The sequence below is a fragment of the Aotus nancymaae genome, unplaced genomic scaffold (genome assembly GCF_030222135.1).
Source record: "Aotus nancymaae isolate 86718 unplaced genomic scaffold, 86718_ANA_hifiasm-v0.15.2.pri h1tg000007l, whole genome shotgun sequence".
Lineage (NCBI taxonomy): Eukaryota > Metazoa > Chordata > Mammalia > Primates > Aotidae > Aotus > Aotus nancymaae.
Window position 1 is genome coordinate 10,283,520 of NW_026988418.1, and position 27,727 is coordinate 10,311,246.

At 43.3% G+C, this 27,727-nt stretch overlaps 2 protein-coding genes across 2 annotated transcripts in view; one reads left to right on the plus strand and one right to left on the minus strand.

Moving 5' to 3' along the window:
• Nucleotides 1-396: 396 nt before the first annotated feature.
• On the minus strand, nucleotides 397-15,936 carry CYP4A11 (cytochrome P450 family 4 subfamily A member 11). Its single transcript, XM_012434764.3, has 12 exons — nucleotides 15,678-15,936; nucleotides 8,688-8,829; nucleotides 7,693-7,737; nucleotides 7,078-7,205; nucleotides 5,921-6,045; nucleotides 5,411-5,565; nucleotides 4,864-4,970; nucleotides 4,588-4,778; nucleotides 4,355-4,488; nucleotides 3,399-3,463; nucleotides 3,160-3,236; nucleotides 397-684 (listed from the first exon to the last, which is right to left on the minus strand). Exons 1-12 carry the CDS (start codon nucleotides 15,870-15,872, stop codon nucleotides 489-491), a joined length of 1,560 nt encoding a protein of 519 aa, XP_012290187.1. The 5' UTR covers nucleotides 15,873-15,936; the 3' UTR covers nucleotides 397-488.
• Nucleotides 9,919-27,727, plus strand: part of CYP4X1 (cytochrome P450 family 4 subfamily X member 1) — a 107,457-nt gene continuing 89,648 nt past the window's right edge. Inside the window, exon 1 of the mRNA XM_064372312.1 lies at nucleotides 9,919-9,932. The gene's annotated coding sequence lies outside the window, so the exon portion shown is untranslated. The remainder of the gene's footprint in view (nucleotides 9,933-27,727) is intronic.

The following is a 27,727-nucleotide window of genomic DNA, read 5'->3' on the forward strand; positions in this document are numbered from 1 at the left end:
CTGGAGCTGAAAAGCCAAGGGCAGGGCTCTCCCTGAGACCTTCTGGAGGGGTTTGGCCTTGTCCAGAACTTGTTTTCACCCAGTGAATCTCATTTCTGACTTAGACCTCCAGAACTGTAAGAGAATAAAAAGGCTTTATTTTAAACGACTGAGGTTATGATAGTTTATTACAGCAGCAGCAGGAAACTAACACAGGAACAGACAAGCAGGCAGGAAGGAGACAGGTTTACTTTCAGACAGTCTGGAGGGCAGGCAGGAGATTGGGAAGTGGGTGGAGATTCAGGGATGCAGGTCGATAGGAGACAGGTAGACAAGCAGGTAGGGAGCCTGGAGAAAGGTGAGTGAGAGAAAGGCAGACAGACTGGGGGACAGGAGGCAGGAGAGCAGGAAGGTGGGAAGAAGGGAAGGTGGGCAGATAGAAAGCAGGATATGGGCAGACAGGCAGGAGACAGAAGCAGGGGCGAGGAAGACAATGGCAGGTGAGGCCCTCAAAGCTGGTCCTTGTCCTTACAAGGGTTAGGGAGCCTCCTGAGATGCAGGTGGATTCCATTTTTGGATTTCAACACAATTCGTGGTGTGGGGATAGGGATCCTGGTGGGATCAGGCAGCAGCTCAAAGCGGAGCAGGGTCAGGGCCACGGCCACCTTCAGCTCATTCATGGCAAATTGTTTCCCAATGCAGTTCCTGGGCCAGGCAGAGGCAATGAATTGAGAAGTGATCTCAGGCCCCATTCTGATCTGAGTAGGTTTTGGCCCCTGGCCCCAGCCATGAGCTGGGCATTCAGTGTCCAACTTTATGTGTCCAGCCCTTGCACACTTACAGCCCATGCACACTTCTACGCCATCCTGGCTTCACACTCTCTCCGGCCTTGGACAGAGCCGTCTTCCTGGGCTAGCTCCTAACTCCTACCTCCCATCTCTGCTCTCAGCAGGCCTGAAACCCTCTAGCAAGAGAGAGCCTGGGCTCTAAGGCACAGAGTCTAATCACATGAATAGATAAAGAGTTAATCAACGGTTTGTTCACTCCTCCACAAACATTTCTTGTTCTCCAGTGTGGAGGCCACTTCAGGTCCTGTAAGGTGAGGGTGGGCCACACTCTCAGGTACTTCCCACGTAGTGGGACATACAGGGACCTGAATCCTCATGGGGGCCCCAATGGGTGGAGGAAGGGAGTCAGAAGGGCAATGGGCGGCTTCCTGGAGGGGCACTGGGTGGGTGGCCCTAGCTGTTGCCCTACTTGCCTCCCACTCCAGGGTTCAGGCTCCTGTCTAACCTCACTCCTCCATTCACCAGCCCCTGTAGCCTTCTAATTCTACTCCAGAAACCCTTTTTCCTTGCCCTTCCTCAGTCTACTCAGCTGTACTTTCTGGATTTCTGCTTCCCCTCTGTGCACACTGAAGCCACAGCCCAGCTCAGATGCTCCCATGCTCTTCGTCACAGTGGGAACAGCGTTCCAATACCCCAACTGGCAGTGAAGCCCTCCATGGGCTGGTGCCTCACCCACATTTTACCTGTCCAGCCCACATCCTAGCCCTGTTCATGTGGAGATGGCTGAGAATTTCCTCCCTTCACCTCTGTCTGCCACATTCTCAAGGCTAAGGCCAGAGCCCAGCTGCCTCTCACCCCTGCCAGTTGTGCCTTTTCCTCCCAGGTCCCCAGGCAGCATTTGTGATATATCCACGTACACTCACAGTCCAGTGCCTCAGACAGCACCAGGGACAGGGGCACTCAACAAGCTACTCAGTGAGTGAATGGATGAAAGGATGGATGATGGAGTGATGTGTGACTAGAGCACAGGATGTATTTCTGTACAACACAGTTTTCTATCTTTTATCTCTGTTTTCTCATATGTTTCACAGGACTTGACTCACAGAGGTAGGTTTAATAAATACTTTCATATTTGAATAATGTTATTTAAGTTTTAAAATGAATAAAATAGAATGGAATACACTGACAGTAGATATTAGTTCCGAGCTAGAAATGGAGCTTAGGAAGGCTCTCTGGTTCTCTAGTGACAGCAACATGAGCTGCAGGCAATGTTTAGGAGGACTTTCTTATGCTGAAATAGACAGACCAGTGCTGGAGAAGGAGTTTCAGGAGGAAACTTTTTCTTAAAACTTATTCTGTGTAAGTGGACTCATCATTTGAAGACGTCATATAATTATATGAAGAAGTCACGTGATTATTTCTTTGAACGAACCTTATTTCTACTAAGAATTTGTATCATTTTTGACTGTTTGTATGTCACAGGGTGATTCCTGAAGCCACGATGATTTCCACAGCAACCATTCTGGAGTTTTCCTCTCCAGCTCAACAGCTGTTTCAAGTGTGTTTTATATTTCACATACCAGGAGCCTTCAAATGTTGTGCATTACATAATAATTATTGGGCTTTTCTTTCCCAAACAGTGTACCATCCACATTTTTATGTTTTTGGCCAATATTGTGCTAAGTGGATTACTGGACTATGATTTAGAGATCCCAATGCATGTGTAGAATTTGCCAAATGGGGAAATAGTTGTAAATATGTGAACACTATATAATGCAGTAAAAATTTCATTGGGCAAGACAGAAAAATGTATGATGTGACATATATTGTTGTAAAACTTTTTCAAAGGGCTACGTTAACCTTTCCCTTTTGTGGCTTGAAAGGTAGGACTTGAAGGTCATCTGTATTATAAACAGATGCAAAGATTTCAATGATTCAACTCTATGGCAGACCAGTGAATTAAATAGGGAAGGTAGTGTGCTGCATTGGGGGTGTGTGGGGAGAGAGAAATCTACTGTTTACTATTCCTGATAACTGAGAAAAGCAAACACCTGAAGTTGAATATACTGGAGAATATCTGATTTTGATAATTCACATCCCTAAAGTGAGGAAAATACATGAATATACTGAAGTTTGTAACATGCACTGACACTGACTTTAGGCTGCTCATTTGAAGAAGCAGAGGGAGCAAAGTCTCCACGGGGTGCTCTGAAATGCACCTTCCTTTTGTACACGGAGACACCCACACCAGGTGCTTGACTTTCCCACAAATACCAACAATTAAGGGCACATCTGAAGATGCCACATATAAACATTGGGCTCACAAAGATCAGAGGTTTGACCAGAGGCTTCCCTGATTTCTCTATTCCAATTACCACACAGGATGTCTCACCTTGCTCCTCCTGAGAAGGGCAGGAAAGCGTGGCGGTGTTGAGCAGAACCCGGTGCAAAACGGGAAGGGTCAAACACCTGCAGAGAGAGCACCAGAGCCAGGACAGTTAAGGATCCAGCCCCTACTTGCCACCCATGAGGGAACGGGACTCCCAGATGGGGATTCCTCTCCAGGTGGAAGCAGGAGAAGGTGTTGGTCTTGATAAATCACCCCATTTCCTCCTCTCAGGGACTACATACCTCTGGGTTGGGCCACACTTTGGGGTTGTGGTGAAGGCCATAAATGGAAAGTACGACGCTGATACCTGTGGTGCAGGTTGAAAATAGAAGATTGATCACTCGCATGGGGTGGCCTGGTCCTTCAGCCAGCAGGGGCAAAAGAAAGCACAAAAGGCCTACTTTCCATGAATTGTCACTTTGACTGGGATGATTCTGCCATTATGCAGGTGGGTTAGGCTTGACTAAGCATGTGAGTTCAGATGATGAATAGAGAACCATTTATCCAGGAATGAGAAGAAAGAAAGAATGGGAGCATTACTCTTTGGAGTAAGTCAAGTGACATTTAACATTCATCAAATATCCTCCAAAGGTCATTGGAAAATATACATGAACTCACTCAATACTCACAACAACACTCCAAGAAAGACATTCTTTTATTCTGTTTTCAGGAGAGGTACTTGAGTCTCAGAGAGGCTGATTATCTTGTCTGTGTTCACACAACTAGGCTATGATAGGACTGGGACCAGACCTGGGGAGTTGAGCCTTCGTGGCCCCAGATCTGGTCATCAGCTGCTCTCTGCCATCAACCTGAGGGTTCCTCAGAGACTGAACAACAGCTGACCCATAAAATGAGATTCCTGATCAGCCTCCTTTGTGCTGACCCCATGAGAAAAGAAACATATCCCTCTCTGCCCTTGTCTGATTCCCTTTTCAGCCCTCCACATCTCAAGGAATAGAATTTTAGGGTTACTGTGAAGGCCACATTCACAGATTAACATTTATTTCTTAAACTTTTGGTAGGTTCAAGCTCTCAGCCAGACATTTCAAATTCTTCATTCTAAATACAAAATATGTTTTCAAATTTTTAAAAGAAAAGGGAGACCCAGAGATGTGCAGGACTCTGAAGCTCACATGGATTTCTGATCCTCCACACGTCCCTGTGGAGAGCTTATGTGAGTGGGTGGCAGAATTCATACCTTTGGGCAAGGAGCGCCCATCAGGGAAGGTGATGGGAGTGCTGAGGTCTCTGCTAACGCTTGTCACTGGTGGGTAGAGTCTAAGTGCCTCCTTGATGCACATGGTGGTATAGGGCATCTTGTCCAGGTGGTGCCTGAAACAAGCCCATCCTGAACATCAGCAAGGCCTGGGCAGACCAGGGGCTTCCCCTGCAGAGAAGGCAGGGAACCCCATCTCTTGATTCCTCACTCACCAGGTGATGGAGGCTCCATCCCCCAAGAGGCCCTGGATCTCCTCCCGGCACCTCTGCTGATGCTTGGGGTGTGTGGCCAGAGCATAGAGGATCCAGGAGATCCCACTGGCTGTGGTGTCGTGGCCCGCGAACATGAACGTGTCCACCTCAGCACGGAGATCCTTGTCTGACAAACTGTTCCCATTCTCCATCTGGGGAGGCCGTGGTGAAAGTGCAGGGCTGGTCTCTCGCTCTTTACTTCTGGGCAAAACTGAGGCCTCTCCTACACATACTCACTTTGGCTAACAGGAGGATGTCCAGGAAATCCAAGTGCCTCTTGTTTCTGACCTTCTCCAGCTCCCCCTGCTCCTTCAGGTGAGCCTTCCTCTGTTGGATCACTCGGTCTGTCCCAGAACAATGGTTACCATGCCGAGCTGAGACTGTCAGCAGCCCCCAGGAGGCCTAACTGCCCAACTGCCCCCATGTGGGTGCCTGGTAGATCTCAGTGGGAATGTGGGTGTGGGTTCGAGGTCAGGGGTGGAAACTCTAGTACTGTGTGAGGCAGGGCAGGCCTCCCCCAAGCGGCACAGCTCATGGAGCATCCACTTGAATGCTGTTTGGACAGGGTCTCATTCTGTTATCCCCACGTGGGGACATAGGCAAACCAAGGGACAGAATCTGGCCCCTCATATCTCAGTTCCCAGACCCTGATGAGAGAATTTCCCAGGCTGAGTGTATTCTAGCTTCTGGAGGGCTACTAAGGGGACTTCTCTGTCTGAGGAGTCAGGGCAGTTTCTTTTGCTTTGCCTGATAAAGGCTGGGAGACAAGAGGAGGAGATAGAACCTGTGTGCTGATGGGCGAGCTGGCAGGCGCGGTGTGACCAGCGGCCAGTAGTGGTCAGGCTGTAGATGGTGTCATTCTGGTGAAAGGCATTCCTCACACGGAAAAAAAACAGGTTGTTCAGGTCCATAATGGCCTGGATGTATGACTGAGAATCCCTGAGGGAGAGTATGAAGAAGAGACTGAGTAATGGGCCCATTACTTGGAGGTAGATTGGGGTCTGAGAGCAGACAGCCTCAAGTAACTGGGACAAGCAGGCTTGAGGCAATGTTTCTTCTGTCTTATAGCCCTATTATCCTCTGGCCTTTATCAGATGGCATGAACAACCAGGGTCCACCTGTGCTAGGAATTAAGTATCTGTTCCTGAGACTTTGGTCTGGACTGGAATTAGATCTTGGTCAGGGACTGAATCTACCTTTATGTGGAGGTGAGCCTTCATGCTGCCCCACCTGCCCCTCACGTATGTCCACTTGATAAGAACAAGGGCCCTGCAGCTAGAGGGTTATCACTGACCTGTCCAACTGAATGCTGCCCTGGTGGCTGAAGGCACACTTCATGATGGTGTCCAGGGTCATCAAGGAGACATGCTGAAAGACCTCCAGAGGGGAGTCCTGGCCAATGAGCTCTTCCCATTTGTCCTGTGGTGGGAGGGGGCATAGATCTTCTTAATCTCCAACAAGTGTTTTGCTAATAATGCCTGGCTTTTTCCTGTATCTGCAGATACCTTTTTTTTTTTTTTTTTTTTTTCCTGTAGCTTGCAGATATCTTGGTTGGGATTCCTCACTTTACAGAGCAGAGGTATTGTAGAAACCGGGACTGTAGAGCTACTGTTGGTAAACTGGTGCCTAATTCTCATACATCTTTAATACAACATTAAACAGGTCCTCTCACAATAGCATGAATTAAATACTGAATTTTGAGATTCAGTTAGGACACATGGTTGTGAAAATGTTGTTGCTGTTGTTCTGGCATAAATAATAGGGGGGCTCTTCAGTGTTCTGAGAGCTGAGCTAGTTCTGAGGGACTAGTAGGACACCAACCTTAGGGCAGAAAGTTTGAATGCCAAAGATAGCTAAGAGGCTAATATGGGCACCCTTTGTAGAGAAAAGAGGGACTTCAGTTCTTTTCCATTCATCAAAATTTGCTAGGCACAGTTAGGTGAGAAGTTGGAGTCCAGTTCAGAGATGATGCCATGGAAGGTATTGCTCTGAGAACAGACCTGGTGTTCATTTCCACTCAAGGGTGGCTCAAATCCATGCAGAAACCTGGGGGCCCAGGCCAGAGCCTTCGTGGGTGACATCTTGGCCTGTCCATGCTGCCACTGAAGCTGCCATTGCTCAGGCCAACCAACATAGGAAGTTTTGCTGTCCAATAAGACTGAATACTTTTCCAGTCCCTTGTGCTGAAGGTTCCAAAGTAGGAGGAGAAGAGCCTTGCATTCACCATGAATCTCTTTTCCTATGATGGTGAACAAAGTGATCCGATCTGATGCCTGTGTGTTCTCCTACCTTATACAATTCTGGGGAACTTTACTCTCACAGCAATGACATAAGAGTATTGTTACATGTGTCTATGTCTATGGCTGTCTGTGGAACACAGAGTTGTGAGTGGAATTGGTGACAGTGTGTGCTGTGAGTGGGCGTGGGGAGAGGAGAGAGACATGGACTCACCAGCATCACTCTCACAGAGTCTGCCATGAACTCCACATAGGGCTTCAGGATGTCATAGTGGAAGGCTGGGGTCAGCATCCGTCGATGCTGGAACCACGTCTGGCCATTCAGCAGGAGCAAGCCATACCCTAAGGTAGACATGAATGTGTGTCTGTGTGTGTGTCAGGGGCTGCACAAACCTAGGGATGACTGGTGACCATTTGGGAGACAGAAAGGTGCCTTCTTAGGGGAAGAAATAGCCATAAGAAGCCACATCATGGGCAAATGCAGGAAAAGGAGGTATATTTCAGGCATATGAATTTTCTAATTGAGCTGCTACATCCATGTGATTATAACAGCTGTGAGATAAAGATTGAAAAGTGTTGTGGGCAGATATAAAATAAAGGTGAGGCCAAGGATGTCTGGAGAGAAGGGAGAGTGAAATGGAAGAAGCTGAGACTGAAGAAGGTTTGCACCAACATTAGGAAAGGATGAGAGTCTTGATAGAAGAAGGAAATGAGGCTTGATTTGGGGCTGGGGTCGTGGTAGTGGTGGCCCCTAATCTGTTGTTCTCTGTGAGCCAAAGAGATAAACCTAACTAGGGAGTGGGATGCAGTCCTTGTTTGCTATACATACCAATCCATGGAGCCAGGAATCTGTAGGAACTATGACATTTCGGGTCTGAAAGGTAAGAAAGGACTTTATAAGAAACTATGAGCTACTAAGCAAGGCAGTCCCAGAGGCAGCCATCAGTTCTTGGTGTCTGTCAGGTGGCAGTTTGACCCATGTCACCTCCCACTTGACTCCCATCTCCTTCCATTTCTGTCCTGAAGGTCAGTATGGGCTTAGGAAGACACTCAGTGTTCCGGCATGGAAACACCCAGAGGGCTAGAAAGGTGAATTGGTGAGAAACATGGGCTGCATCTTCAATGATAATGAATAATACAGAGCCATGAGTTTTTCTACATTGATGTTTTCCTAGTCACCTTCTGACCAGGACAGGCAACAATTAGAGCTTCCAAACCCAAGTCAATGTGGGTATGAAATTTGTTTTACAGATCTGGGGCAATTTACATTTCAGAAAACCTCAATTTTCTTAATAGAGAAATAGAGAAAAGAATTGAAAATTGGCCGGGCGCGGTGGCTCAAGCCTGTAATCCCAGCACGTTGGGAGGCCGAGGCGGGTGGATCACGAGGTCAAGAGATCGAGACCATCCTGGTCAACATGGTGAAACCGCGTCTCTACTAATACAAAAAAAAACTAGCTGGGCATGGTGGCGCGTGCCTGTAATCCCAGCTACTCAGGAGGCTGAGGCAGGAGAATTGCCTGAACCCAGGAGGCGGAGGTTGCAGTGAGCCGAGATCGCGCCATTGCACTCCAGCATGGGTAACGAGCGAAACTCCGTCTCAAAAAAAAAAAAAAGAAAATTAAGCCCCACATATTGTTTTAAACATTCATTACTCAGTACATATTTTTGACTACAGCCTGGGCTTGGTGGGCTTGGTGGATGGTTGGGAGAGGTTTCAGATATCGATGTTTGAACAGCCACTCTCTTCAGGAATTTTACAGACCAAGAGGCATGTGTCAAGAGGGAAGAGACATTGCAGTTGGGATGAGGGTTTGATCTTACCTGATCTCATCAGAATCACCTTTATATAGTCAGGGTCATGGAGCTGGACACGAACTCTACTTCCCCATAGCCAATGAGGACAGGCACTTGGGAATGTCTCTGCCCATTTCTGAATCCGTTGTAGCTCCTGGTCCTGTGAATACTGTCAACAAAGGTAGACAGATGAACGCTTTCATTTAGTTCTAGTCTCCGCAGCAGGAGTGAAGGGCAGGGCAACCACAGGAGCCAGGTAGCAGAGGTTAGGGATTTAGGTCTGCTTCTGATGACCTGGGCTGTGATCCAGATTCTTTCTCTCTCCCCAGGACTTGACTTTAGGCCAAGAGGTATGAGCCCTCACTCAATACTTCCAGCAGAAATTTAAGTCAGCCATTGTCTTCATGTTGTGTAAACCCTCTGGAAGTCATAAATACAATAATTTCCGTGGGCAGTGTGTATAACTCATATCACTTGATAAGCAAATTTGTATAATAATTTAGTATATTTAGAGAATAAAATGAATTAATGTAAACATTTAAAATTACACAATAATTTTATATAATCATGCTTGTTATATTTTCAATATTATCTCAGTATTTATGGTAAGATATTTTTGTTAAGATAAAATAGCATTTGGGCAAGGTGGTGGAATAGGAACAGCTCTGGTTCACAGTTCCCAGCGAGAGCAATGCAGAAGATGAGTGATCTCCAAGTTTCCAACCAAGGTACTAGGTTCACCTCACTGGGACTGATTAGTCAGTGGGTGTAGCCTAAGGAGGGCAAACCAAAGCAGGGTGGGGTGTCACCTCCCCCAGGAAGTGCAAGGAGCCAGAGAACTCCATCTCCTAGTCAAGGGAAGCCATTAAGGACTTCTCTGGACACTCCAGCACTCCAGCTCAGATACTGCACTTTTCCCATTGTCTTCACAACCCACAGACCAGGAGATTCCCTCCAGTGCCTACAACACCAGTGTCCTGGGTTTCCAGCACAAAACTGACAGCTGTTTTAGCTACAGCAGTTTTTGTTTTTGTTTTTCTCATACCCCAGTGGTGCCTGGAATGCCAGCAAGACAGAACTGCCACTCCCCTGAGAAAAAGGGGGCTGAAGCCAGGGAGCCAAGTGATCTGGCTAGGTGGGTCCCACCCCTACGAAGACCAGCAAGCTAAGTCCACTGGCTTGAAATTCTCGCAGCCAGCACAGCAGTCTGAGCTCCACATGGGATGTTTGAGCTCTGAGTGAAGACGGGTGTCCACCATTACTGAGGCTCTGGTAAGTGGTTCTAAACTTGCTTGTGTAAACAAAGTCACGTGGAAGTTTATACAGCAATTGAGCATAGCCCACAGCAGCTCAGCAAGGCCTCTGCAGGCAGACTGTGATTAGACTCCCTTCTCGCTGGGCAGGGCATCTCTGAAAAAGGACAGCATCTAGTCAGGAACTTATAAAACCCCCACCTTCCTGGGACAGAGCACCTGGGAAAAGGGGTGGTTGTGGGTTCCACTTAAGCAGACTTAAACGTCCCTGCCCAACAGCTGTGAAGGGAGCAATGGATCTCCCAGCACAGCACTTGAGCTCTGATAAGGGACAGACTGCCTGCCCAAGTGGCTCCTTGACCCCTGTTTATCCTAAGAGACACCTCATACAGGAGAGCTCTGGCTGACATCTGGAGGTTAACCTTCTGTGGCGAAGCTACCAGAGGAAGGAACAGGCAGCAATCTTTGCTACTCTGCAGCCCCTGCAGGTGATTACTAACTAAAAAAGTCCAGGACCAGATGGGTTCACAGCCAAATTCTACCAGAGGTACAAAGGGGAGCTGGTACCATTCCTTCTGAAACGATTCCAAACAATACAAAAAGAGGAAATTCTCCCTAACTCGTTTTATGAGACCAACATCATCCAGATACCAAAACCTGGTAGAGACACAGCTAAAAAAGAAAATTTCAGGCTAATATCCACGATGAACATTGATGCGAAAATCTTCAACAAAATACTGGCAAACCAAATGCAATAGCACATCAAAAAGCTTATCCATCACGATCAAGTTGGCTTCATTCCAGGGATGCAAGGCTGCTTCAATGTATGCAAATCTATCAACATAATCCATCACATAAACAGAACCAAAGACAAAAACCACATGATTATCTCAATAGATGCAGAGAAGGCCTTTGACAAAATTCAACAGCCCTTTATGCTAAAAACTCTCAATAAACTAGGTATCAGTGGAACGTATCTCAAAGTAACGCAGCCAATATCATACTCAATGGGCAAAAAATGTAAACATTCCCTTTGAAAACTGGCACAAACAAGGATGCCCTCTCTCACCACTCCAATTCAACATAGTATTGGAAGTTCTGGCTAGGGCAATTAGACAAGAAAAAGAAATAAAGGGTATTCAAATAGGAAAGGAGGAAGTCAAATTGTTTCTATTTGCAGACGACAGGATTGTATACTTAGAAGACCCCATCGTCTCAGCCCCAAATCTCCTTAGGATGATAAGCAACTTCAGCAAAGTCTCAGGATACAAAATCAATATGCAAAAATCACAAGCATTCTTATACACCAATAATAGACAAACAGAGAGCCAAATCATGAGTGAACTCCCATTCACAATTGCTACAAAGAGAATAAAATACCTAGGAATACAACTAACAAGGGATGTGAAGGACCTCTTCAAGGAGAACTACAAACCACTGCTCAAGCAAATAAGAGAGGACACAAACAGATGGAAAATCATTCCATGCTCATGATTAGGAAGAATTAATATTGTGAAAACGGCCAAACTGCCCAAAGTAATTTATAGATTCAATACCATCCCCATTAAACTACTGTTGACTTTCTTCACAGAATTGGGAAAAAAAACCACCTTAAACTTCATATGGAACCAAAAGAGAGCCTGCATAGCCCAGACAATCCTAAGCAAAAAAAAACCAAACCAAAACAAAAACCAACAAAAAACAAAAAACAACAAAAAAAAAACAAAACAAAGCTGGAGGTATTGGGCTACCTGACTTTAAACTATACTACAAGGCTACAGTAATCAAAACAGCATGGTGCTGGTACCAAAACAGAGATATAGACCAATGGAACAGAATAATGACACACATCTACAACCATCTGATCTATGACAAACCTGACAAAAACAAGCAATGGGGAAAGGATTTCCGGAAAACTGGCTGGCTATATCCAGAAAGCTGAAATTGAATCCCTTCCTTACACCTTATACAAAAATTAACTCCAGGTGGATTAAAGATTTAAACATAGAACCTAACACCATACAAATCCTAGAAGAAAACCTAGGCAATACTATTCAGGACATAGGCATAGGCAAGGACTTCATGACTAAAATACCAAAATCAATGGCAACAAAAGCCAAAATAGGCAAATGGGATCTAATTAAACTTAAGAGCTTCTGCACAGCAAAAGAAACAATCAGCAGAGTGAACTGGCAACCAACAGAATGGGAAAAAATTTTGCAATCTACCCATCTGACAAAGGGCTAATAACCAGAATCTACAAAGAACTTGAACAAATTTAGAAGAAAAAAACAAACAACCTTATCAAAAAGTGGGCAAAGGATGTGAACAGACACTTTCCAAAGAAGACATTTATGCAACCAACACACATATGAAAAAAAGCTTATCATCACTGGTCATTAGAGAAATGCAAATCAAAACCACATTGAGATAGCATCTCATGCCTGTTAGAATGGCAATCATTAAAAAACCAGGAGACCACAGATGCTGGAGAGAATGTAGAAAAATAGGAATGCTTTTACGCTGTTGGTGGGAGTGTAAATTAGTTCAACTATGTGGAAGACAGTGTGGTGATTCCTCAAGGATCTAGAAATAGAAATACCATTTGACCCAGCAATCCCATTACTGGGTATATACCCAAAGGATTTTAAAATATTCTGTTATAAAGACACATGCACACGTATGTTTATTGTGGCACTGTTTACAATAGCAAAGACTTGGAACCAACCCAATTGTGCATCAAAGATAGACTGGATAAGGAAAATGTGGCACATATACACTATGGAATATGATGCAGCCACAAAAAAGGATGAGTTCATGTCCTTTGCAGGGACATGGATGAATCTGGAAACCATCATTCTCAGCAAATTGACACAAGAACAGAAAACCAAACACCAAACTTTCTCACTCATAAGTGGGTGCTGAACCATGAGAACACATGGACACAGGAAGGGGAACATCACACACTGGGGCTTGTCAGGGGGTTGGGGGGCTAGGGGAGGGATAGTGGGGGGTGGGGAGATTGTGGAGGGATAACATTAGGAGAAATACCTAATGTAAATGATGGGGGATGGATGCAGCAAACCACCAAGGCATGTGTATACCTATGTAACAAACTTGCACTTTCTGCATATGTACCCCAAACTTAAAAGTATAATAATAAAAAAATAAAATAGCATTTGGGATGTATATGGCTAAGTGAAAAAATTAACTAGAAAATTGTATGCATACTAGTATTCTACACGTTGAATACATAGAGATTTATGGGCAGAGTCTAGGTTTATGCATATGGCACTGGTGTTGAGCTATAATTTTGAGAGTTGGGTTTCTTATTCTCATTTTCACTTATCAATGAATTTTGAGCTCCCTGCTTCCTGCAGTCATCTTTGTAAACTCTTCGATGTGGATCACAAAGCCCTTGGCCTTCTTTCTTGCCTCCAGTCTTGCTGGCAATTCCACCATCACCCATTTGTTTCAGCTCCAATGCCTCTGCCACCGCTGCTGCTGATCCGCACACCAGCTACACCTGCTCACTCGTCTGGGCCCTGGCACGTGCTCTTTTCTCTACCTGGAATGCCCTTCCACTCTGCCCCAGCACAGCCACCTCTCCTCAGCTTTCAGGACTCAGCTTTCCTTTAATCTCATTTGGAACCCTCACAGACATTGGGTCCTAGTGATGGTCCAGGTAGCCAACTCTTCATTTCAACTGCTTCTAGTAACTCAAAGCAACCGTCTACCACATAAGTGTCTAAATGACATCCATATTCTCCAGCTCTGAGGCAGCTTGCCCTACAGTGGGGCAGGTTCCTTCATTCAGCACAGGCTTACTGCACACACACCATGTGCCAAGTGTGGTTCAGGCACTGTGTTAGGACACAGCTGTGTTCCTTACCTATGTGGAATTTTCAGTCTAGTTGTGCAGTAAAGAAGATTAGAGGTTGTGCAGTAGGAAATAATCAATAGTGAGATGGAAGGAAGGACAAGCATCTGGGGAAGCTTTGAAGAGGGGCCTAACTCAGAACTGAACATTCGAAAGCCGTTTCTCTCTGATTGATTGAGTCATCATTTACTGAGGGACTATCGGGTTACAAAGATAAATCAGAGATAGTCTCTGCCAGAAGAAGCCCACATTTATGACACTGCAGAAAAATAACTGAATCAAGTTAACACTACTCTGTCCTCTTGAGATGGATAGCCCATCGAAAAAACAGTTGGCCCTTCACTACTGGGAGACCCAGGAGGCCTTCTTGGAGGAGGCAGCTTGGTGCTGGACCTTGACAGATAGATATGAGTAAGAAGGTAATTTCAGGTAGCAAGCACAGTGTGATCAGAGGCCTACAGGTTGGAATGCATAGGCAGGTAGTGAGGTAGTGAGTAACATACGGTAAAGGAGGAGAGTGGGAAAGAGGGCAGAGTGGTATCAGGACCAGTCCATCTAGGACTTGAACATTTTCAGGTCCCCACATTGGTTCTGCTCTGCTGAGAACTGTGTTGCCTCCTTTGCTGAGAAACAACAGGCCTCAGCTCCCTAAAACCCCTATCTCCACTTAAGTGTGTTCAATTCATAGCACCTTGGTGAACCCCTCTCCATGCAGTCCCTTACCTTGCACTGTTCCTACTTGTCCCATTCCTCATCCAGGGATAGCAGTGCAGAGGGGATGGTCTGTGGCCCTCCTCAGCCCTCTTGCCGTTCCTTTCTCTTCTTCCTCTGTCCCTCTACACCTGCAGCATTCAATCTTTTGGCTTTTCTAGGCCACATTGGAAGAAAAAGAATTGTCTTGGGACACTAACACTAATGATAGCTGATGAGCTTTAAAAAATTGCAAAATAATCTCATAATGTTATTAAAAATTTTATGAATTTGTATTGGGTCAATTCAAAGCTATCCTGAGCTACATGCAGCTCCACAAGCCGTGGGTTGGATAAGCTTGCTCTGCACACCTGGGCTGACCATCAAGGTGTGCCAGGATTTTGCTGGGTGCTGGGACACAGGGAGGGGATTATATGCTCACCTCCAAGGAGCTCACAGTCCAGGTGTGTGGGAGGAGAGCCAGGAGGTCAACACATACTTTTCAACGTGCAACTTAGACACCAGTCCCCTCACCTAGAGGACATTGTGCAAGCTGTCCGCCTTGTGTGTACCCACAATTGTCAGGTTTCCTGGTCCTAAATCACCTGTTGTGGAAATTCCCTGAGTCTTGGGGAAACTTAGCTAATTGATCCCCTATACCAGCAGACCTCAGCCTCAGCCATCCACCCCAGCAGAGTGAGCTCTTTTTCTGCAATCTGACACCTTCTGAAATTCCTGCCTGCATTTGTCACAGACTGTGAACTCCTCACCACATGGATTTCTAAGATATGGGTATCTGTGCTCCCAGGCAAGCTCAGGACCAGAGAGGATGGCATTGAGTGACTGGGCAGGCAGCCTCTAGAAGCTTTGTTCTTTGAGAAAAGCTGAGGTTTATGGGGTAATCAGCCTGGAGACAATCAGGCATTGCCCTCCACATATAGGACTGCCAAGACACACTTGGTATCTGCAGAAGGAGGGAATGGGTGATAAAGCTGAGGACCAGCACGATGGGCTTCATGGGAGGAGTGAGCTCCTCCTGACTGGAACAAGCTGAGACCAGAGAGGTAGGCTGGGTGTTCCTTCGAGGGCACATGTTTGTTACAAAACAAGGCTTTTCTATATGAGCTTTGTGATCAGGGTCTTGGAGCCCCATCCCTCGTTGCCCTCCCACTCTCCCACTGAGTTCCTCCCTACCTCCTGGTTGTTCCCAAAGAGCCAGTGGGAGGGAGGGCACGGAAACTCCTGGAGGACTTTGAGCAGCCACTGCCTGTGCAGGTAGAACTGGGCTACCTTGATCAGCAGCAGAAGCAGGATGAGCAGGGAGGCCAATTGGAGGATCCCGGAGACATCACCCAGGAGTCTGCTAGGGCTCAGCACAGAGACACTCATGATGCAGCACCTTCTGGATCTCTGAGGAGCCCTACCTGTCCCTGACCACCCCTGTCCACCAGTGATCAAATCTGGGAGGATTGTCCCGCCCACTTGTGGGGAGAGTGAAGGGGGAGGGCAGAGTTTGGACTTCAGAGTTCAGAGTCAGTTGACATTGGATGATCCACCTAGGGGAACTGTGAGAGAAAAGCTTCAGCAGCTGTCAGTGGCAGTGGCCCTGCCACTACCACATTTCCCTGTCCACGTACCTCACAAATATTTAATGAGCATCTACTGTGTGCCAGGCAGTATGCTAGGTATGTGGGCACCACTGCAAGGAAAACAGACTTGAATGTTGACCTCAAGGAATTTGCATTCTGCTTTACTACATTGCAATAATGTTCATTCAGTAGCATTTTTTTGTTGCGTGTTCAAAGGAAATTCTCAACATGATATGTACATTTAAAGTTAAAGTAACCAAGTCCTGAATAATTACTCTTGTCTTATTGCAAATCTAATTTTATTTACCATAAAAACCTCTATCATCTGTATATTGGGTGAGGAGTGGGAATTATGTCTTTCTATTAACTGAATGATTATATGGACAAACAGATGCTAACATGGTAGTCCTTCAAGTACTTTATTTTATTCCACTGGGGAGACTGGTCTCATATCCATGGCATGATTTTTTTTTTCTCAATTCATATACATGACAATTTAAAAAATTTATACATAATGTTAGTTTTTTTTTTTCCCCTTTGATAGGTCTACCTTTTCTACCAGAGAAGATCCTACAGCAATTTTAGTCCTACTTCAGTCTAGTACTATAGCCACAGCAGAAGCACATTTGTGAATTCTCTTTCATCCTACAAAGAAAATAATTATACAATCAGAACTTTGTACTCTGTTTAGGCGCCCTGACGACCTTGTTTAGTACACTCTGTACTGAACAAAAATTAATATTTAAAAATGATTGCTGACTGGGTGAGGTGGCTCACACTTGTAATCCCAAAACTTTGGGAGGCCGAGGAGGGTGGATCACGAGGTCAAGAGTTCAAGACCAGCCTTGCTAAGATTGTAAAACCCCTTTCCCCATTGCTTATTTTTGTCGATTTTATTGAGGATCAGATGGCTGAAGGGGCATGGCTTTATTTTTGAGTTCTCTATTCTGTTCCCTTTGTCTATGCATCGGCTTTTGTACCAGTACTGTGCTGTTTTGGTAACCGTTTAGTATAGTTTGAAGTTGGGCAATACGATACCTCCATTTTGTTTTCTTTGTTTAGGGTGGCTTTGGCTATTTGGGCTATATGAACATTCTTTAAAGCTTTATTATTGTTGTCCTCTGGATTCATTATTCACACTTTAGGTGATGAGCAATATCTTTGAAAATAGAACTATTTAAACCTCTGTCTTTTATCATATTCTAACTAAATATAGAAAGACTTTCAGTAACAGGCATACCATTCCTGACCAGCCTCTATTCTGAAGAAAGGACAACAGAAAAAGGGCCAAACTTTTCAGTGTCACCATATGTTAAATAGATGACATGGTCTTAAACTAAATAATAAGCATTAAGTTAACCCCAACAGGACTTGTTAAGGTCTGGATTTGTGTCGAACTTAACATGAATTGCCCAAAAGGTTTTAAGGCATACACAGTTTTGAAAGGACCTAGTGTTATTGCTCTCTATAGACTGCTACAGCCAATTGCCAAAGCTTTCAAATGGTTTATTCAATACTTCACCATCAGCTTCCTCTATATTATTACTTATCATTGCATCGATCAATCTCTTACCTTGACATTAATAATATAATTCTTTTCCCTATGGCATATCCATTAATTAATATAAACCAAGGGACAGTATTTATTTTATCAGTATCAAGCCTAGACATATATTTCATGCTAAGAGGTGAATGATCTTCAAATTCAAAATATATTTTCTTCAATTAGGGCATGAGGAGCAACAGCACAATTTCATATGAAGTAAGTTTAGCAATCACTTTACTATCATTATATTAATAAGTATGTCCTTTACACTATCTATGCTTATAATTACCCAGTCATACTTATGATTATTTTTTACATCATCACCATTTATCATAAGGAGATTTATTTCAGCTTAGAAGAAACTACTTGAGTGCTCTAGTCGACTTAACTGAGGGAGAAACATAATTTGTGTCAGGCTTTAATGTTAAATATGCAGCAGGACTGTTTGCCTATTCTTATCCGAATAAGAAGAATACTTCTAAAAAAACTTTATTTTCAGGGTCATTTAATAATCTTTATATTCCAGAAATCACACAATTTATTTTTATTATTAAGGCTTTACTGCTAAAAGTTTTATTTCTATGAGTGTGGGCATAATACACACCATTTCATTATGGCCAACTCATACATGTCTTTTGAATGAAATTGTTACCACTAACCTTACCCCTATGTGTGTCATATGTGACATGTGTCAATTTTCATTATATCATCAACTATTCCATTACAAACATGAAAAAGAGTTTTAAGCTTATGATATATAGACGAGATTTTGCACTTGAACTGATACTGTAATGAACTGAGGCTTTTGGAAAGTTGGGATGAGGTAAATGCATTTTGATGGGGAGTGGCCATCTTTGAGGATCGGTAGGAAGATTATAGTATGCTGGATGATGGTGATATTAAGTTTAAATATCTAGAACCTCTAAAGGATATCTTATTTGGGAAGTGATGTGATGAAATTAAGGACTAAGATGGGGAGATTATCCTGAATTATCAAGGTGAGCTCTAAATGTAAGAGATATGACACACACAGGGAAGGCCATGCAAAGATGAGACAGAAAAAGATTTCAAGATGCTGGCCTTGAAAATGGGAGGGATCTAGCCATAAGCCTAGGAATGCTGGCAGCCAGCAGCGGCTGGGGAAGGCAGGTAATAGATTCTCCCCTAGAGCTCTGGAGGGAGGACAGCCCTGCTGACACTTTGGTTTCAGCCAGGATGTTGATTTTGGACTTCAGCCCTCCAGAACAGTGAGATAATGAATTTCTATTTTTATTTTCTCTCTGTCTCTCTGTCTCTCTGTCTCTCTCTCTCTCTCTCTCTCTCTCTCTCTCTCTGTGTGTGTCTCTCTCTCTGTCTCTCTCTCTGTCTTATAGACAGGGTCTTTTTTAAGTTGCTGAGCTGGTCTCAAATTCCTGGACTCAAACAGTCCTCCTGCTTCAGCTGTCAGAGTAGCTGGGACTACAGACTCACACCACTGTGCCTGGCTCTCATTTTAAATCACCACTTTTGTGGTAATTTGTTACAGGAGACCAAGAGTTATGGTAGTAGAGGTGAGGTGTGCTGTAATAAGTACCCACAAATATAGAATTGGGTTTGGAATTGAATAATAGGTAGAGATTGGAAGATTTTTGAAGTACATTGATAAGAAAAACACAGACTGCCTTAAATTCACTATTGGCAGATATATGGACATTAAAATCCTTCTCATGAGGGCTGCAAGGAAACCGAGAAGCATGGATGAAAAGGCTTCTATTGATTTGGAGAATACTTACATTATCATAACAGAATGTTAGTAGGAAAAGAAACATTAAAGGTTCTTCTGCTGAGGACTCATAAGGAAATGAGGAACATGTTATTTGAAACTGGAAGAAAGCAAATCCTTTTACCTATATTGGATATTACTTTCACAGCTCCAGAATTTTAGAGAAATTTTATCCAAGGATGGCTTATGCCCAGCGCCTCACAGGTACCCAAGTTAGATTACTTAGGAAATACAATAATACTTTTGAGCTTGGATATTTAGATGACATTTTGGAGTTGATGCTATAAAGAAGTGAGGCTTTTGAGTTGTTGGGAAGAGACGAATATATTTTACATGTGATTGGATGTGAGTCTTTGGGAAACAGAGGGCAGACTGTGGAAAGCTGAGTGGTGATTCCCAAAGATATCAGGTGCTAATTCCTGAAACTTGTCAATGTTATCTTATTAGAAAAATTGTCTTTGAGGATGTGATTATATTAAAGATTGTGAGACTGGGAGATTAACCTGGATTATCAAGGTGAGCCCTGAATGAAATAGTTTATTTCTCCTCATAAGAGGGAAAGAGGAGGATTTGACACATACATGGGTGAAGGCCATGTGGAGACAGAGCAGAGAGATATTTGAAGATGCTGACTTTGAAGAATAGAGTGATGTGGCTGCAAAGCAAGGAATGCCAGCAATCACCAGGACCAGAAGTGGAAGAGAATACATTTGCCCCTAGAGATTCCAGGGAGAGCGTAGTTCTATTACTACTTTCATTTCGGCCCTGTAAATCTGATTTCGGACTCTGGCCTCTAGAACTATGAGAGAATATGTTTCTATTGTTTTAATCCAACAACTTTCTGCTATTTTTTTTCACAATAGCCCTAGAAACCTAAAATGGGTGGGATAATAAACACTTCTCTGAGTATCTCATAGAATTATTTACTTATTCACTCATTTATTTATTGAAAAACAAAGGTTTTTTTTTTTAACCTCATGGTTCGGTACCTAAAGGCAGAAAAATAAATTATTGTATTAAAACATTATAGAGGGTTCACTGAAGGAATAAATGTGGGCTTGGGTCATTCAGAGAAAGAGAAAATAAGTAAAGAGGTGTTAAGGATAAATAGGAATTTACCAGTTGGTAAATACTAGAAAAAAAAAAAGCACTGGCAGATTCATGGAGATCATACATGAAAGAGCAGAAATGGGAAAGGCTTGTCTTCAAATTACCACTCCTCTCACTTTTTTTCATAATTATCTTTTCAAAGTCATACCAAAGGTCATCAGTTCAGAATGTAAATCAAAATAGATTTCAGAAAGAATTTTTTGGAAGTCAGCTCTCCAAGGGTCCCCATTTCCTCCTGCTCTCTAATCCATCCAAACTCTTATGCCCAACACCTTCCTCGTTTGCCCTACTCATGACAGGTGAATCATTACAGAACCCAGAGAGTTCAGAGTTCTTTTCTTTCTGCCTCAAATTCTGGGCTCCTATCCAAACCAAAGAGTAGGGACATGTAACCAGTCACACTCCATTCCATCTAACCTCCCCCAGTTCTGTGGCTACTTTCCATCACCCATCACTGCCTCCCTAACTGGGGACCGTTGGACTCTGACTCTTTCCCTACTTGGCTCAGCATCTGTTTTTCTCCCATAGCATGAGCAACAGTAGCTCTGAGGTCAGAGATTTTGGCTTTGAATTCTCGTTGTGCTTTTTATTCCCCCCTCCCTGAATTCTTAGTTTCTTTAAAGTTGGGCTCACAGTGTGGTAATGGCCAACATTTAGTGAGCACTTGTTATGTTCTGGCCATGAAGCAAAAACTTTACATGCTTTCTTAACAAAAACTGTACAAAAGAGATTTTTAAAAAATCTTTATACTCTAGGTGAGAAAGCTAAGGTGCAAACAACGTAGTGTCCTTTCCAGGATCCCCCAGTTGGTAAGAGGTGCAGCCAGGATTGTAACCCAGGCCATCGTGCTCCAGAGACTTCGCTGTTACTGATTCACGTAAACAAGGTCGTGATTAAGTTGAGCCTCCATTCCAGATGGCTGCCCCTAAACTTTCCAGGGGGCATTTAATGTTTGCTCTGTTTTATTCAGTGTTTCCAAATAGCAGGGAGTTGTGTCAGATATTAGCTACACATATTTGCAGAAATGTGAGGCTCAGTATCTGGTGCAGCTCCTGTGAGAAAGTGAATGGCAAACATGGGCTAGGTGTAGCATCAGCATTGAAAGCGATGTTTATGGAGAATGTTTAATGATATGAGTAAAGCATATGGGAAACTGATAAAAGCAGAATATAGAGCTGTTTGTAGACTGTGAGCATAACTCTCAGAAAAGTGTGCTTATGACTGTCAAGACTTAATAATAAGTATATATAATCCCATTTATTTATTTGTTTATTTAAAAAATTTTACTGATTTATTTTTGAGACAGAGTCTTGCTCTGTTGCCCAGGCTGGAATGAATGCAGTGGCATGGTCTCGGCTCACTGAAACCTCTACCTCCCAGGTTCAAGTGATTCTCCTGCCTCAGCCTCCCGAGTAGCTGGGATTACAGGTGCCTGCCACCATGCCCGGCTAATTTTTGTATTTTTAGTAGAGACTGAGTTTTACCATGTTGTCCAGGCTGGTCTCAAACTTCTGACCTCAGGTGATCCTCCTGCCTCAGCCTCCTAAAGTGCTGGGATTATAGGCAGGAGGCACCACGCCTGGCCTATCCCATTTACTTACTATTCAGATACCTCCACCAAAACTCCTGAAAGGTGGTAACTCAGCTGCTATGTCCTTTGCTTCCCATGGCATGAAGCAGGTGACTGTGTCTGTTGATGTTGGCCAGGAAATACCTACTGACTGAATCAATGAGTGACAGCTGGAAAGAGCAAAACTTTGAAATGGTTATGTCACCATCCTGAAGAGACTCAGTTCAGTTTTGAATGCAACATTGTGAAAATGAAATTGATATTTTTTGCTGCTGGATGTTTCCTGATTTGATGTTTAGGCAAAACCAAGGCAGAGGAGGGAAAAATTGATCCCTTTGGCAGCATCTTGAAGCAGTTATTCCTGTGGGTAGATCAGTCCAGGGGCTTGATTTCTGGGTTTTGATAAAGGTGCATTTGATGCTGATGTAACTTTACATTTCTTGTTTACCTTTAATCCTCTACAAAGACTGTATCTTCCGGGCACAAACCTTTAAAACTTAAATATTTGCTTGCTTTTCTAGTCTGATGGAAGGCACAAAAATATCATATTTAGTTTTAGCTGAGGACCTTCTGTATCATCACTTCCTACCTGGAACGAGAGGCAGAGGTGATTCTGAGAAAGGGAAGTTTTCTTACCTCAGTGCCTTGCACAGTGCCAGCATGCTGTTAAGCCTCAAAATGTCTCTTCTGTATTTGCTGAGTGCTTAACTGTGGCTAAGCACAATCACAGCTACTTCTTAACTTACTAGGTGTTGTTATTATTAACCTTATATTACAGACGGGTGAACTAAGCCCCCAGAGATGTTAAGTAACTTTCTCAAGGTTACAAAGAATGTGTCAGTGTCAGGATCATCATTTCAAATTTCTAACTTCAGTTTTGCTGACTATCATTTCCTTAGTATAATACTTTCTAGGTGCTTGGCACGGAGCAAAGTGATTTTAGCCATTATCCTTCTTCATTCTTATCATACCCTGATATGGAGCACATGTCACCATCCATGTGATCTCTCCAACCTCTTCTCAGGTGACTGTCTCACCATAGGGCAGCTCCTAAAATACACTATGATCTTTCCCACCCCAGAGCCTTTGTGCCTGCTCTTCCTCCTGCTGTGAACGTTCCTCCCTTGTGCTTCACACAGCCAGAGTCTCACCATCCTGTCTTGTTTATGACAAGAGGCCTTCCCAGATCACCCTATTTAAGCAGTTATTTCCTTTAGTGTCTCTCATAACACTGTCTTTATGCTCAGCACTCACTGCTGTCTGTGATTATTTTACTGAATTGTCTGTCTATTATCTGTATTTCCCATAGAATGAAAGGACAAATGATTTCTGTCTCTTTTCTGAGATGTCTAAAACAAAGCTCTCCACACATAGGTCCTCAATGGAAATTTTTTTTTTTTTTGAGACGGAGTCTTGCTGTCGCCAGGCTGGAGTGCAGTGGCGCAATCTCAGCTCACTACAACATCTACCTCCTGGGTTCAAGTGATTCTTTTGCCTCAGCCTCCTGAGTAGCTAGGACCACAGGCATGTGCCACCATGCCCAGCTATTTTTTGTATTTTTAGTAGAGACAGGGTTTCACCATGTTGGCCAGGATGGTCTCGATCTCTTGACCTCATGATCCGCTCGCCTCGGCCTCCCAAAGTGCTGGGATTACAGGTGTGAGCCACCGCACCCCGCAATGAAAATGTTTTAAACACAATAAAGCCATTTAGGAAAAAGCTGCAGCTGATAAACTGATTGGGGGAAAAGCTAAAAGCTTTTCCTTGAAAAACCACAAGATAAGGATGCCCAATCTCATCATTAGTATTCAACATAGTATTGGAAGCACTAGCTAGAGCAATTGGGCAAAAGTAGAAATAAGGGACATCCAGATTAGAAAGGAAGAAGTCAAATTGTCCTTGTTTGCAGATGACATAATAGTGTATATTGAAAAAACCCAAATGCTCTACCAAGAAAACAAACAACCTGTTAGAACCAATAAACAAATTCAGTAAAGTTGCACAATACAAATCAAAATACAAAACCTGTAGCATTTATATACACGAAGAATGAAGGAGTTGAAAATAAAACTAAAAAAGGACTCCCATTTAAAATAGCAACACAAAATACCTAAGAATAAATTTAACCAAGGAGGTAAAAAATATGTATACTGAAACTATAAAACATTGATAAAAGAAATTAAAGGGGACACACATAACAATGGAAAGGCATCTCATGTTCATGAACTGGAATAATTAATATTGTTAAAATGAGCATATTGCACAAAGTAATCTACAGAGTCAATACAATTCTTATCTTTGAAGATAAGTGACAATCTTCACAAAAATGGAAAAAAAATTCAGAAATTCAGAGAGAACCACAGAAGACCCCAAATAGTCAAAACAATGCTAAAGAAAAGAATAAAACTGGAGGCATCACACTATCAGACTTCAAAATGTATACAAAGCTATAATAACCAAAACAGCCTAGTCCTGGCATAAAAATAGACATAGAACAATGCAAGAGAATAGAGAACACAGAAATTAATTTACAGATCCATTGTCAGCTGATTTTTGACAAAGGTGCCAAGAACAGTCATTGGGAAAGTACACTCTCTTCAGTCAATAGTGCTGGGAAACTGGATATCCATAAGTAGTTGAATGAAAGTAGACCCCTGTTTCTCATCCCTATTTCTCATGCAAAAACCAACTCAAAATGGATTAATGACATAAATGTAAGACACTGAAACCATACAACTACTAGAATAAAATACGGTGGAAATGTTTCAGGACATTGGTCTGAGAAAAAAAATTTATGAATAAGACCTCAAAAGAAACGGTAACCAAAGGAAAAATGAACAAATGAGATTATATCAAACTAAGAATTTCTGCATATCAAAGAAATTCATCAACAAAATGAAGACAGCCAGGAGAAAATATTTGCAAACTTAATCAGACAGCAGATTAATATCTGTAGTATACAAGAAACTCAAACATCTCAACTCAGAAAAAAACTGATTAAAAATGAGCAAATGATCTGAACAGATATTTCTCAAAAGTGGACATATAAATGGTCAACAGGTGTATGAAAATATGCTCAACATCACTAATCATCAAGGAAATGTAAATCAAAACCACAATGACATATCATATCCCATGTGGGATGGTTGTTATAAAAAAGGCAAAACAACAACAATAAAACAATACTGGGAAGGATGCCAAAAAAAGGGAAACTCATATACATTGTTGGGGGGAATGTACGTAGTATGACCACTATGGAGAATAACATGGAGCTTCCTCAAAAACTTACAAACAGAACTCACATATGATCCAGCAATTTCCCTACTGGGTATTTATCAAAAGGAAAGAAAAGGAAAGAAAATCAGTGTACTGAAAGGATAACTGTACCTCCATGTTTATTGCAGCATGATTCACAATAGTCAACATATGAAATCAATCCAGCATCCAACGACAGATGACTGAAGAAAATGTAATATGTACACACAATGGAATACTATTCAGCCATAAAAAAAATAAAATGCTGTCATTGGTGACAACATGGAACTAGATAACATTATATTAATTGAAATAAGCCAGGAACAGAAACTGCATGTTGTCACCCTTATGCAGAGGCTAAAAATAGTTGATCTCATAGATGTAAAAGGTAGGGCAGAGGTTACTGGAGTCTGGGAAAGGAGGGGCAGTGAGGGATTTTTTAAAGGACACAAAATTTCAGCTAGAAAGGAGGAATAAGTTTTTGTGTTTATAGCACGGTAAGATGACTATAGCTAACAACAATATATATATTTTTTCAAATAGAGAGTATATTGAGTGTTCCTAACACAAAGAAATGACAAATGTTTGAGATGATGGCTATGCTAATTGCCAATGATCACTATACATTGTATGTATGAAAACATCATGATGTACCTCTAAATATGTGCAATTATTATGTGTCAATTTGAAAAATATTTTTTAAAATGTGTTGAATGACACAAGGGTGGAATTGAGGTGATTTTGCTATTGCACAACAAGCAACTATTACTTTTATAATAAAAATGCTTTAATGTGGACAAGAAAGTGCTTTCTGGCTGCAGTGCAGTAGAGAGTTGGTGGCAGGTGTGAGGTGGAAGCAGGTTGGCTAGTTTAGAGGTTGCTGAGCTAACCCCAGTGTACTTGGATTTAGAACAGTGGATGTGGGTCTGGAGTGGGCACTGAAACCAGAGCTTTTTAGAAGAGGGATGTACAGGAGCGGGGTGAGAAGCTCCCACAGACTGCCTGGGCAGTCTCCTCCCCTGCCCTCCCAGAGACTTTGGGCCTTGCTGGTGATACTGGATTCCTAAGTGACCTTGGCCTTCTGTCATCATTTCAGATCCAACAGATGGGGAGCTTGAACAAAGTGGTATCTGGGGCCCATCAGTTTTTCTACACTTACCCACTCTGGTTTGAACAGTTCATTGGCTTCCGAACCCAACTGTGCCAAAGCTGTGTATAGCCAAAGGGGTGAGGTGTTCTTGGGAGAGATGCTCTTCCTGAGGTCAAAGGGCTCAGGCTATGATGTGGGGAGGAGGCCTGGATATGTGTCCTATGCCTGGGCAGCTGAGGTCCCCACCCTGCTTATCAAGGTCCCTCCTCTGGCCCCTACTCTCTATTTGACCCAACCAACATCTTCACCTGCAGAGCCTCAGGCCCCAGTGGGTATGACTTCTTCCTCCAGTGGATTCGTGAGTGAGCACCTGCCTTTCTTGCTCTGCCCACCCCAGATTCTTGGTGCTGGGTGACTGGGACTCTGCCCTACCCTACTCAGTTGGTTATCCCATGAAATGGACAGCCTGGCCCCTTTGTGCCTTTTTTTAGGCTCAGCTGGCTTTTGGGGAGTCAAAAAAAAAAAAAAGCAGGAGAGCTTCTGACTAGCTGGCAGGGGACATGAACCCAGGTACTTTCTCTTGCCTGGTAGTCTTCTCCCCTGGATAGGCATCTCTTCCACTGGTCATGTTTCTCTGGTAAATCCCCAATTAAGACACATTTTGGTCCAAAGACTGGTTCTAGAAAGACTGAATCTTAGTAAGAGTTTTCTTTCTTTTTGAGATGGAGTTTTGCTCTTGTTGCCCAGGCTGGAGTGCAGTGGCCTGATTTCAGCTTACTGCAACCTCCACCTCCTGGGTTCAAGCAATTCTTCTGCCTCAGCATCTCAAGTAGCTGGGTTTACAGGTGCACACTACCACGCCTGGCTAATTTTTTGTATTTTTAAGTAGAGAAAGGGTTTCACCATGTTGGTCAGGCTGGTCTCAAACTTCTGATCTCACGTGATCCACCCGCCTTGGCTTCCCAAAGTGCTGAGATTACAGGCATAAGCTACCATGCCTGGCCAAGTATGAGTTTTCTGAATTGATCCTGGGTTTCCTGGAATTTGTTCCCAAATCTGACTGGTTAAAAAGTAAAGAATTACTCTGCTTTCAGTGGTAAAGTGGACACTGTTAGTCCATGGTATGATGTGTCAATAGAGGTTAGCAAAACATTACCATGGGATATGCCTTATCAAATGCCTTATGAAATGCAACCTTATAGAAGGAAAGCTTCTGGGTGACCATATATTTGATACTGTATAACATTATAGTGAAATTAGGGGGCATATTAAGATTGGCTGGCTATAAGCTCCAAATCACTGAAAAAAGAAAACAAAGATTG

Coding starts and splice junctions, on each gene's coding strand:
- CYP4A11 (XM_012434764.3), bottom strand. CDS start 15,872: ATGAGTGTCTCTGTGCTGAGCCCTAGCAGACTCCTGGGTGATGTCTCC. Junction 7,738..8,687: donor GGTGATTCTGATGAGATCAG/GTAAGATCAAAC, acceptor CTTACCTTTCAG/ACCCGAAATGTCATAGTTCC. Junction 4,489..4,587: donor GATGGAGCCTCCATCACCTG/GTGAGTGAGGAA, acceptor GGCTTGTTTCAG/GCACCACCTGGACAAGATGC.